The sequence below is a fragment of the Apus apus genome, chromosome 1 (genome assembly GCF_020740795.1).
Source record: "Apus apus isolate bApuApu2 chromosome 1, bApuApu2.pri.cur, whole genome shotgun sequence".
NCBI classification, from domain to species: domain Eukaryota; kingdom Metazoa; phylum Chordata; class Aves; order Apodiformes; family Apodidae; genus Apus; species Apus apus.
This window is the reverse complement of record NC_067282.1, coordinates 156,853,315-156,866,941: the sequence shown is the minus strand read 5'-3', so window position 1 is coordinate 156,866,941 and position 13,627 is coordinate 156,853,315. Positions and strand designations below refer to the sequence as shown.

At 35.7% G+C, this 13,627-nt stretch overlaps 1 protein-coding gene across 10 annotated transcripts in view; it reads right to left on the bottom strand.

Moving 5' to 3' along the window:
• The window catches only part of ANKS1B (ankyrin repeat and sterile alpha motif domain containing 1B), a 432,033-nt gene that overhangs the window by 320,612 nt on the left and 97,794 nt on the right, over positions 1-13,627 (bottom strand). For 9 of the 10 annotated variants that reach the window (XM_051612894.1, XM_051612912.1, XM_051612951.1 and 6 more), the window contains one exon: positions 5,301-5,447. The exons of the other annotated variant lie outside the window; for it this stretch is intronic. In XM_051612894.1, the coding sequence (XP_051468854.1) occupies positions 5,301-5,447 (147 nt within the window). The remainder of the gene's footprint in view (positions 1-5,300; positions 5,448-13,627) is intronic. 10 annotated transcript variants of the gene reach the window in all.

Genomic DNA, 13,627 nt, shown 5'->3' with positions numbered 1-13,627 from the left:
TTAGTAGCAGAATAGTAAATTAAGCTACACTGTAGAATGGAAGATTAAGACCAAGAAACAATTCTGTTACTGGCACACAAAATTGCTCTACACTTACCATATTCCTGGACCCTCCCTTTACCTTGAGCCTCTTAACAAATCGATAACGCAAACAAATGCCCTTGTCAAACTGGTCTTTGTTCAAATTGCTACCTACTACTTTACAGAAACCTACGTTCAGGCAAACTAGGAGATATCCCTTGTTCAGTCTTGTAAGTTTCTGCCATAAGGAGATTTTACAGGAAAAATGGCTGAAGTATTCCAGTACCTTTCCCTCCAGGCCTGAGCTGCTTAATACCTATTTCACATTTGAATGTTATGAAAGTGCAGAAGTTAAGGTACTCTCTTCCCCACAACTCAGGAGTGAGAGCCAAGAGTAGACTAAAAGGCACAGCACTCTGCAGAGACCAGGCCCTGCTGTCACCAGTCCTTTGGTATCATAAAGCTAGATTAGTACAAGACATGCAAACATTTGATTTTTACAGATCCTATCTGCTCTTGCACCATGCAGCGTTGGGAAGCTTCAGGAAAGGATCCTGTGGTGGAATACTCTGTCTATACAAATTCCAGCCATGACTTGCAGCTATAAATGTAGATGAAGTATGTTCACACACATACATATGTGTGAAGTGCATGCAAAGCAATCTAGTATGCCAGTATGTGTTCCTTCTTGGTCTTAATCTTTTCTGCAGTAACAGGTCAAGTAACAACCACATTTCAATTCAGCTTCCAGTTTAAGTATGTTATTGCTTTTATCAGTATCTGTCACAGTCCTGAGTGCAGCAATAGGCTTTTCTGATATAGGGGTACTTTCAAACCTGTTACTATGCTGAAAAAAAGCTGTCAGAATCTGAAATTTGTCCAGATTAAAAAGCAGCATCTAAAAATGACTAGTCTTCTGCTTATGACACTCCACATACACTGTCATAAACATATACAAATATATAGCAGAGACCAGAATTCCAACTCCTTTTACCAAAAACAAAGTGGTGAATCCATACTCAGCCTAAATTTGCTGTTCTTGCCATTGTGAGCACAAAAACTTGCAAGTCTGTTCACTGCCTAACCAAAGGTAAGAGCGAAGTGCCTGAACCAAAACACAAGCACAGAAACAGATAGGCTGGCATGGAGAAGATATGCATTGGAAAAGGGCAAATTGGAATGAGAAGCCTGTTGAAAATCAGAGTGGGAAGAAAATGCAGTTGAAATTTTGATTTCATAGGAATCAGTTTCCCCCTACAATCACAGGAGTGAAGATACAGGTTGAAAAATAGGACCAGCATCACATGTAGTCTGTAATTGAAGGTCTGACTGCTGGTGAGGCTGTAACTATGTATCCTCAGTTACCTTGTAGACATCAATGTCATTTAAAAAAAAAAATGCTGACAATGTGGTGGTACAATCTCAAAATCTGACTCTGTGGCTAGCAGTCTCAGCAGGTTTGTAGTCAGGGTCAGTCCCCATGCCAAAGTCCCTGGTCCTACATCTTCACAGCTATAATTTACCTGTGCTGTGATTCCTTCAAGAAGAGCACAGACAAAGCTATAGTGTCAACCCAATTATCTGCAGAACTCTTTCCTGGCAGACTGTATTTCTTTGGAAATCCCCATAACTGTAACTAACCCCATACAGTTGACGTTGATTATACTATTTGTACCTCTACCATTCTACATTTAGTTAAATTACCAGCCTCTTGACCAATTGCTTATTTAAGATGGTCAATAATAATGACACAAACATGATTCCAGCTTTCTTTCTCATTGGCAGGCATAGCTCAAAAATATATTTTAAGGATCATACCTCAGTTTTCTTTCCAACACTTACCTACAGTATAGAGAGATCACTCCAGCTAAATGTTCTACTTTGTAACATTAATTCCTAATTTTGTGGCTACTCAGAGAAAACTATATCTACACAATAACATATTCTTTTATTCCAGCTCTTAGACATTAAGAAAGTTCATTAGTACTGTATGTTTATAATGGTCAGAAATGTAACCATTAGAAATCTTAATAGTCACTGTAGGAAGATTTTACAAGAACTAGAGATCCATGGAAGAGGGTCTAGCACTATCATACCATGAAAGCTTCATCTCACTTTAACAGACATGTCATTGCAGAGTAAACTGCTTCCAATGCAGCCTGCAGTCCTAGAATTTGGGAGTGCTATAGAAACACTTTGGGGTTTTACATGTTCGAAAGTTTTCAGAATTGTTTTACTGTATTGCTACTTAAGATTATTAGAAATTCTGGAATCTGTAGAATATAGTTATACAGGTGAAAAAAAAAAGGTTTTTCTTTTGTGCTGACTGACAGCCATAACATATAAAATCTGGAATTTTCTCAGGGTTTTTTCAGATATAAAATACTGATTTGGAGAAGTCAACGTTTTTCACCAAAACGTACATCAGTTTTACCAAGAATGAAAATTCCGCCCCGAAAGAATATTAATGTCAAGGGAAAAAAACCAAAAGAATAACTCCACATTAATGGTGAATAATAACCTACAAATGGAATCAACTTTCTTCTAAAACAAGAAGAGGCATTTAAATTTCAGTTTCTTAAAATCCACCCAGGTATCAACGGTCTCTGGCTCTTTTATTTTGGGGGTGGATGAAGCTGGTGGTTAGCTCCATTCTGATGTAAAATTGGGCACTTTCTAAAACTGTGACATTTTTATAAGACACAAAGATTTTCCATCAAGCTCTTCTAGGACTTCACCGATTGTGAGAATGTAAGAAAGAGTTGCTTATTCTGAGAATTCCTATATTACTGCTATATTAGATTTTAATTTTTTTCTGCAGAACAATTTAACAGAACTTTCTGTAACAGCTCTTTCTAAAATGACACTTCTCAGCACAGTCCAGACAGAAATGACATACTGCCTGTCAAAACTACCTCCAGCCAAGCCTTTTTCCATAGCTGCAATAAAGAAACTAAATTTTTCAAGGAGATAACTGCTCTTTTTTTTGACATATTGAAAATTGAGCTCATTAGGTCACAGATGGACACTGTCATAATCTCACCTAAAATTCACCTTCATTTTACCGTCGTGCCTCTGACTGTGTATACAAACCAAGAATCAATCTTTAGGTTTGTTCAACTTTGAAGTGCAAACAAAAAATCTATTTTGAACTAGAAGATAACTGGAAAAATGAACTCATTCACGAGCGATTGATAGACCCCTTTTTGCTATTTTAGGATCTTTGGTAGAGTACTGATTTTAAGACATGATCTCAAATACCCTTACTTCATTATTATGTTAGTGATATTATGTAGCTATTAATTAAATATTAAGTAGATATTATTAATATCAGAAACATATTTTTGTACTTTCACCTAAAACATGCTGTTGTAGTTTACATCTATTATAATTTCTTAGCTCAAATCAAGATACTGGTCTTAATCTAAAAACCTGAAATAATCTCTGTTCTCAATCCCTTAGAACAAGATGTTCTCTGCTCCATTCTGAAGTAAATGTGAAAGATCCAACAAATTAGCTAACAGCTTGAAAGATTTAATACAATGATGGCAACAATTTATAAACTGAATTCTCTGGTTTATAATTTGGACACACTACTTAATTTATTTCCTTTCTTCCATAAAAAGGAAAACAGAAAGCAAGAACTATCTCTGTCTTCAACTTTTATGGAGAAAAACAATCTAGAAAGACAATCTGTCATTTCATGAATGAACACAGAATAAATACCAGCTTTTTCCATAATTTAAAATCTTATTAGTTCTCAGAGCAAGAGAGATTAAGGTGGAATTTAAAATTTACAAAGAATAAAACTAACGCAGGAGTCACTATATTAAAAATTAAATCATTGCTGAAATTAGTCTCTCTTTTTTTAAAAAAAGGAGATATCAACCAAGCTAACTTTATTCTATTTTTCAAAAGCATTCCCCAATTTTATAACACATTTTATATATGCCTTACATTAAAAAGAAACAAGGAAAACAAAAATATTTTTAAAAATAGGGAAATCACTCCAAAATGGCATATATGTTCATCATAGGAAAGTGTAACAATAGTCAAACCATGGGTGATACATAAAGTTCCCCTTAAATGTTTTCTGAAACAAATTCTTAAAAATTAGGAATTAGTAACCATGACACTCCTATTCTGCACCTTGCCACAAGTCTCTAATGATAGTCTGAAGAAGGAAACAGCTACTGAAAGCAGGAAGGAATATAAAAGTTCTTTCTAAAAAGATCAGGCAGCACTGATTGTTATTCAAGCACACGAGTTGCCTCATCCTGTTTCCACGGACTGCAGTGGAAGCTTTAGCATTGACTCCAAACAGGTGCCAGTCCCCTGAGACTCCAGGGAATAAAAAGTACAGTCACAGTATGAAAGCAACAGTGTATGAAGTGTGGTGAGACAGGATATGTAATTCCAATCTGGTACACAAGAATCTGACAAAGCTATTTAAATGCAGTGCCAAGTAAGGATGCAACTGAGAAACCAGACTTTTCTAAACAGATATTTGGCAGGCCTCCATTCAATGCTACAAGAAAAGCACAGGAAAAACGTTACAGAAATGAGAGTGCTAAACTGCAGCATGGTGAGAGAACAAGAGAGAGCCAGCAGCAGCAATAAGCATCGTCCTGTTCTGTAGCAATACAGTATCACTTGTTCAAGACACAGCTGTTGGGAGGCCTTGGTATGGCTATTGCAGAGTGCTCCGCTCTGAGAAGTGTTGGGACTTAGACCCTAGTGTATTACCCGTTTTTATTCACTCTCCTCTGTATTATCATGAGCATTTGAAAATGTTTGGAGACTTTATTTTTTACTTCTTTTTTTTTTAACTTATATAATCTTCAAAGAGAAGTCTTAGGCTACATTCTTACACCAGCTGAGTTATGCATTATGTCCTCAATTAATTCTATAAAGAAACCAGCTGAGATGTCATTATATTCATTAGAAGCTGATAAACAAATAGAGTACTTGTCCCAAAGGAAATTATATGACTTCAAAATTTCTTTCCAGACTGAATGAGAACCTAATGTAACCTAAACACTATCTGACTACAATGGGAGTAATAAACACCAGTCCCAATATTAAATTGATCTGGATGAGCATTACAGCATAATGACTGAAATCTTGACATTCAATTTTAAAACCAGATTTTGAGGTTAACATGAAGACTGAAGGTAACCATTATCAAGGGAATAAGGCAAGACTAGAAATTACTGCAAGAGCTAAGACGAGAAGAGATTAAGCAGTTAATAGTTTAGGATTAAAAGGTAAACATATACCTGTGCAAGCATGGGAAATCCAAGGTTCCTGCATCCATTACAAGGTGTCAAGGCCTCCCATAAACCTGAAGGACCACAAGTATTTTCACCTGCATCATCATCATCTTCCTCCCTTGGTGATAAACTCTTTGAAGAAGGTCTCTGTGCCTAAAGAAAGAGGACTTCCAAATTAAACACAGTGATACATTGAGAAGAAACATTTTACATAATGAAAATAACTTAAAAGATTCTCATTTGTAAATTCCAAAAGATAAACTGCTATTTTAATACAAAATAACTACTCAACTGTGAATCTGCTGTGTGAAAAATCACACTTTCTAAAGAAGATGCCTTTTGACCTATCTGCAATTACACTTTAAATATGAGCAAACCTCATACATTAAAAATATGTATTTACTTTCTTCCTGATCAAGTAATTGGGTATTTCCCCTTCATTTTACTTTAAAATTTGCTTTAACATCATTAAGGTTAGGATAACCCCCAGAGAATAAAACTAATGCTCATTTTAAAAAATCCTACCCCCAAGAAGGAAGTAACATGAGCTAAGGGGATCTCACTTCGATAGTCACCTGTTCTGTTCAGAAAAGAACAACTGTATTACTTTTGCCTGGATCAGTCCAAGGGTGTTTTTTTTCGCAAAAAGAAAAAAACTCCATCAAAATATGAGCTTTCAATTTTTATTTTGTATTTGCCAATAATAAATATGCTAGCTTATTTTGTAAGCAAAAATTTTATTTAAAAATTATCTGTCTTATTTTGATTCATCAGATAGAAGGGAGGAAAGGTACAGGAAAAAGTCATTCAGTTGTGAGCATTAAGGCTTCCACAATGGTCTCAGTAATAAGGGATAACACTGATTTTTGCTTAAACCAGTAAGTTTTTATGACAGCCAGAAACAGGAAGAGTGGACAGATTCCATTAATTTATGATATTTTGCTGCACAGGATAGTCTGCCCCAACTAAATGAATTGCAGTGGTAACTATATTGATTACAGAAGAAAGAGGAGGTAAGATAAGCCAGTAATAAATAATATTTAAAATCTCATGTTAAAAAAAGTATGACCAAATAAAAGCAAACTTTAATTTCATCTGAATTCTTGTCAACATTTAAATTGGAATAGGTAATAGGTGTTCTGTCTAGCCTGCTTCACACCTGTGCAGTCCACGTGATATTCAGATATTTAATGCTGTCTTTAGGAAGAGAGATTGCTTGTCTTCAACAATCTTTCACAACTGGCTGGATTTTTGCCTGACCAACACAATGCTGCTTGAGACAATGGCTGAACACATATATTCATCTGGTGGTAACATTAGCTCTAAAGTACTGCTATAAGGCTCATATAAAAATAATTTAAAAAGACCAACTTAACTACAAATTATTTTAGCCAATAGAATAAAGAAATGTGTGGAGTTTGCTGCTAGAAAGGGAATGTAGAGATGAAGGAAAAGTAGGGGGAAAAGGAAGCAGAGAAATAGCAGCAGTTCTGAAGATGAACACAAGCTTATAGAAACTAAGTAAAGGCACCACACAGATATGCAGCAACTCAAATTCCATAACATCTGAGGGGCATTTAATTTTTTACTCTTGTGCTGACTTCTTTTACACAGATGTGGTCGGTATAACATTAATTTAAGCAGATAAAAAATTTTCTACGTTATATTTCAGCTCACTCAGCAAAGATGAGAAATATGATACATCCATCACTATTAGTCTGATTTCCCTCAGTTAGAAGACATTTGCTCCCTTGCTGCAGACTTCATGAATCTAGCCATACCTTCTAAAGTTAGGTGGATTTATTTACTTTTGTTTTGAAAGTCAATTTCTAAATCATTCTTAGCATGATATTTCATGAGATTATTTTGACAGCCAAATGGCACCATATAATGCGTTGCCATAGCAACCAATACTCTTACACAGATTATTAAAAGGATTGGGATAACTCTGCAGGGTATGAGTCTTGAAGAACTATTACTGCTTTGCATTTGCACAGACAAAGGAAGCAGATTACAGGTGTTCCCCTCCTATTTATGATGCCATCTTCCATGGTGGTTGTCCTATGTTTGTTTTAAATTTCAGAATTCTTTGACCATTGAATAAAGTGTTTCTTGCCCCCTGGAGCAAAAAGCCAAGAACTGCAGGATTACTAGGTACAGGAAAGCAAGCAGCACACATTAGCTGTGACCTTACTAACCAATGTAAGTGAACAAAGACTGAAGTCTCAAAAATGTATAGCCAACACACCTTCTAAAGGTAAAAAATGCACACACACAACATCAGAGAGTATTTCTTAACACAATTAAAAGATAAATAATAAAATTCAATACATTTGAATCACTCAAGGGAGGATGTATGAGCATTTAGCTATCACAGGAACAGAGAAGAAAAAATATTATGGAACAGTAGAAAAATACAGCAGCCGAATTAGATTGTATTATTTCCATTAGATTTATTTTATATAAATCGTCTAAGATCGAGTGAGGATCACACAAATATAAGTAAATATTGCAAATATGAATGAGAAGTAGGGAATATGATATAGGCAGATCTCCTGTTATTCAAAAAGACCAATGTCAGATTTCATTACATACTATTGGAATAAACTGACTAGCAGTTTCATAAAACAAGATAATCCAGCTATGAATTACATGATACAGACTAATTTACAGACTACTGCAGAATTGGGTTGGCTCTTTTTTATACTTAGTGACTGATTTCTGTCTCCTTGCCCAGATTTCTGCTACTGACAAAGCTCTAGAAAGGAAACATTAGGACAAACTTATGTGAAGGGTCAAGAAACAGTTCTTGCTATCACGTTTCTCACCTAGCCCTTCTACCAGAAGCCCAGTCCTCCCCAGAAAACAGCCAACAAGGGAGAGACCTGCGTTTGTAAAGAGAAGTGAAGGAGTTAATAGTTGCATGAGAGAAAGCGGAGTCAAAAGTCAACCAAATGGGGTAGCCTGGGACGCACCTGGAGGAGACAGGTGAGATACAAAGCTCTACAGTCAATTCATAGAGCTCAGACTGTCACACGAGCCCCTAAAACTCTCAAACCAGACCACCCAGTTTCCTGCTGTTCTCTCCCAGCCTTCATTCTTTTCCCAGAACTGCCTCATTTTTCTGTTCTGTTTAATTTAATTTTGCTTCCTCAGAGATCCTTTGGACATGAAAATCTAATTCTGTGTGTGCTGCTGGGAAGCCTTGAAATAACCCTGTGGGGAGTGTTATAGTGAAACTAAAGTTATTTATGTCCACATCTGAGGGGAAAAAAAAAAAGGAAGATATTTCTGTCACATAAAGAAAAACAGAAAAACAGACACAATTGAGAACCTTTTATTTGTGGCTGGTTTGGCTCCTAAAAGAAAAAGTAAATGTAATTAGAAAATTATCTGCCTGAGCTAGAAGAGACATGTATAAGCATCATACATTGTCTAAGAAAACAAACAAAAACCTTAACAGATATTAAACAAAATATATAAAAAAAGAAACATTGGTAGGGAAATAAAAATTATTGATACATAATAAAGGATTGAAAAAAAAAGTTCTGTTTTTCACTTGAACACTGAATTAAGTCTTTCAAATTGCTTACAGCAGTCAGGGACCAACAATACAATTTCTCTATGTATAAAAAAAAGAGAGAATAAGAATATAGCAGTAAGGGAGTAGCAAAGTCTAGCATAAGGAGAGTGGACCATTACAATTAGTGGTAAATTTCTGTCAAATTCTACTGGGCCTGACACATCACCTCTGATTTTCTTATCTGATGAGCATCTAGATAATGCTTTTGAAAATCTAGGTATGAAAGTCTTCCTTTTCATTTCTTCACCTACACAAAAAGCAAAATTTGCTTAGTAGGACCTGAAGGATACTTTACTCTGTAAACAGGCTATCTGTTCTCCTCATATATATTTGTACAGCAGATTGGCTATCACAATAACTTGACATCTCTCTCCTGATCTCAGAAAGCAAGCCAATATTTAGCAATAAACAGCATTATGAGTACAGATAGAAAAAGCAGAGGAAGTCTGTTTCACTCTTAAAAGTCAACAGGAAAAAGAGAAAAGTTTTAATCTTAACTGTTACTTAAAGCTGTAAGTTCACAGCTCAAGAAGCTTTAGACCATGTATAAAACAAAGTTTTTGCCTTCCTTTTTACAGATATCAGTTCTATCCTGACTACCATAAGACCTCATTATCTAGGTGAGCTTTCTCTATTAATACAGTAAGTCAGGCAAAACCTCTTATTTCCCTTTCTCCTCTGCTTCTTGTTTTTGCAAAATTATCAGCTGTTTGCAGAAGCACTGAAAATGCCCTTTAAGACAGTATACACACTTAGAGCAAGATAGCACCAGAAAAACTGTAGAAGTGAATAAATTAAAGGACCTTGACTGTTTACTATTACATCATAGCTCTGGACATTAATGTTAACTATTATCTTGCAGCATATCACATAATAAGAAAATAAGCTTTTTGAAATGGAGCAGCAAAGATGAAATCTGGAAGGCAATCTCCTTCGGTTTATGGAAGGTAGGAAACAACCAGACATTTGATAAGCTAAACACTTCCATGGAATCTGGGAAAATCAAGTCAGGGGGTGGTTTCTCCTGAAGAAGTAGTATGCCAGATATAGGATCATGCAAGTATCATACCATTTCATATGATCCTAACCCCTGGATTACAGAGTCATGCCTTTACCTTTGCCTGGCCCAAAGGATATGTAATTATGTCATGAAATAAAAGTAAATAAACCACATTTCTATTGTATAACATTCTAAGTTTACTTATACTAAAAATGGAGAGGGAAATAGTTCATAAACATCCTCATACAAATGGGGAGGTGCTGTTCCGAGCAGCAGTGGCAGCTAAGCCAGTGACAGCAGGGCCTGGACAGCTTTCCTGTGCTCTCAGTGCTCCCCCTGCTGCTGCCCGGGATGGTCCCTGGGGAAAATGTCTGATGGACGCAGAAGAGAAAAAAGTAGCACTTGGGCATGAAATGCAACACTGTCAGTTACTATTTTTCCACAGCAGCATGCCCACATTAACCAAATATACCTTTCTGGGATTCATTAAGGATCCTGACTAGAAGGAGCCTCATTTACAAGAACCATGCCATGACTCACAGAACAATGACATTGAAACATTTTGGAGGCCTGGGCACACCTCTCCCATAATCCCCAAGGCAGCCTTCTCCTTACTTGGTGTTTTTCCACTTCCCATTCTCATTATCTTGGCCTTCACCTTACACTACAAGTCTGCAGCCATCCTTTCACAAGTATGTTCTCAGTTTATGTTTCTTTGACAATTTCATTTGCTGAGTTTGATTACACCTCCTGTACAAGGGAACACCAGGAGAACAAAGATGGTCTTGTACCTAAAGCAGCTGAATGCTAGACAAGTGTACTGTGTACACAGTCCCTGTGGGATGCTGGCCATGACATTTAAACTTCTCCAAGGTGGTCACTAAGTTTGTGTTCCTTATTTCCTGGCTGTATTGAAATGATTAAGGCAAGCTGGCAGAAGAGCTGCATCAGGAATTAGCATAAGATATTCTGTGACTATTTTCAGTGGTATGCAAGACTAAGTGCTCTGAAAACCCAAGCTCAAGAAGGCCAAGAAAGCCCAAACAGTGAGAATCTTGATGTCTACAACACTGCACATCAGCCAAGTTGCATGTGATAGTATTTTTTGACTGAGAAGCCATAAAAAAAAAAATACAAGAAAATCTTGTCTGAAGCAGTCATACACTTTGAACTCAAGCACAGTAATGTCTGAATCCAGGAAGAAATTACTGTAACTTAAAGTCAGCAGAGTCATGAAAACAAACTATATGTAACAGAAGTAAAATGTATTAACTTTAGGCAAACATAATTCACATACATGATAAAAAGTACATGAATGTGTAGTTACTGCCCCTCAGTGGGCAAGTGCTATTGACACTTCTCATGATGACCACCCTAAAAACTATTAATTTGTCTTCAGAGCAGGATCTGACAGTATGCAGTAAATACAACCTGGAACCAGACACCAAGTACAATTTACACTGAGTAAGGTCAAAATTATAAGTAAAAATAAGATTTCAAAATGAATGAGTACATTTTAATACGTATTCAAAAGCAAGGCTATACATTTCAAATTTTTTAGTACATCCTTGCATCTAACAAATAAAGAAGAAACAATTCAGACATATATGCGTATGATATGACAAAAGTTTAAGGATTTAAAAACGTAACAAGCTACTAATCAGGAAATACCAAACAAACTAAAAAAGATACCTTTTCTTCCCCCAAAAAATAAAGTAGTATTTTTCAAGACTTACAATAACTTTTAATTTTCAATACTAATAACCATAAAATAAAAAACATCCCATCAATGAAGTGTCATGTACTAAAAAAAGGCTGATCTTGGATAAATTATTTTTCACTAAACGTAAAAAACTTTTGAACTGGGTGTGGTAATCTTCACATTAATAGTATTTCATCTATATGTAAAAGCCAGTACTAGGACTCTTGTATTTAGTGATCTGGTATTTTTTGTGCATATCTTAAGTGCAAATCAAGAAAGAACTCAATGTGTTTCAGTAAGAATATTCACTCTTTTCTAACTCTTGTTTAATGTTGCCATGTGGGTGAAGATTTTCAAATGTCAGAAGATACAAGAATTCAATAAATCAAAAAATTGCAGAGAACAGAACACAAAGTACGTTTAGTAATCATAATTTAACCAAAAAAGAACATATTTGTTAAGAATTATGTAGTAGATTGAGCCTACAGAATTTATTTTTAAATGTCTTGGGAAGGATATGCAGCATTTGATTTTCAGTGTGAAATTAGTGGCAAGAAGTATTAGCTGCTTGAATCTGCAATATGCACTGTCATGATTCAAAAAACCACTTAAAACATAGTTCTTTAAAACTAGTTTGAAATGATGGAAAACCAAGCATTTAATCTGAGCTATTTATTTAATCTATGGACTAAAATAGTTGTCTTTAATGTGTGGAAATGTAGGCATTTGCACAATTTCTTTACTCCATCCTAAAATCTGTGGTTGGGGCAAGATTCAATTGTCTTCCAAACTAACTTCTCCCTCTTAACAGTAGGTAGAAAAAAGCAAACCTGTCTTTTGTGCACTTGTCTAACTTTGAGCATGTACCCAATGCTGATAAATATTTGTACACTGATAATATTTGTACATTGCAGTATCAATTTCAAATGCTTACTATCAAAGCACTTCAAGTGCTTTGTTTGACCAAGGAAAAAGTGCTTAGCCCATTGAAGTGTAAAGCCCCAAGAGAGAGCTCAACCCAGCAAGCCATACAGATAACAAGGACACGCTGTGCTCCGGAAATGCACTTCTAGGGATGTCTTTCCATCCCACATGCATAGGAGGTTTGACCCAAACTGCTACATAGGAAGGATATGCAAGCTGTGAAAAATGCAGGAATTTGGTAACTTTTTTTGAGCCTTGAAGTTTACGGACATGAATAGTTCCAATTAAGTTAATGGGATTTATAATGTTAATGACAGGCTTGTGTGTCTCCTTGAATCAATGTGCACATGAGTCATTAAAAAATGTGACTCACTGTGAAAAATGCATGCAACAGTTGAAAAAGAAGAGACTGATAATGAAGCATATAGGAGTCTGCAGAGAAGCAAAATCAAGTGTTAATATTTTTAGAAATATTCAACAGAATTAAAAGCTTAAGCACATTTAGCTTTGAATAAATAAAAATAAATTACTCAAAGACCAGCACTTTTGGCTTTAAATGTCACTGAAAGAAAATACTGCTTGGAGAATAACTACAGAGGCATCTCTGTATTTAACATCCCTGTACTATCTGCATGTTATAACATTTAAAAACTCAGTGCAATGTAATTGCAAAGCAAATCAGCTGTAAAACATGTATTTTCTTTTTTTAAAACTTGTGAAAGAGAGGGTGGATAAGTGGGTGGCAGAATGATGAAACTTAAAGAAAATACATTATTTGTCATGAAATAGAGCAGAAGGAATAGAAATTAAAGTAGAGGAAAAATCAGGTGGTAGGTGAGTAGGCGGAAGTCACCACTTCATTACTCCTCCAGTGTACAGTTTTTAATTTAGCATATATATCGTCAGTAGAAGTGTGTTACTGAAAATGCAGTTATTATTCCATTAACTTGCTGTTGGCTTAATGAGAGACATAAGAGAAAAATCATACCTGAACACGAAAGCCAGTCTACAGAGGAACTATGTACAGCACTGAGTCAGTTGTCTGAAGACGAATGCTGGTTACGAATGGATAAACAAAAAGGCCTTGAAGAATCTTTGTACTAGATTATCTATAGATTCTCCAG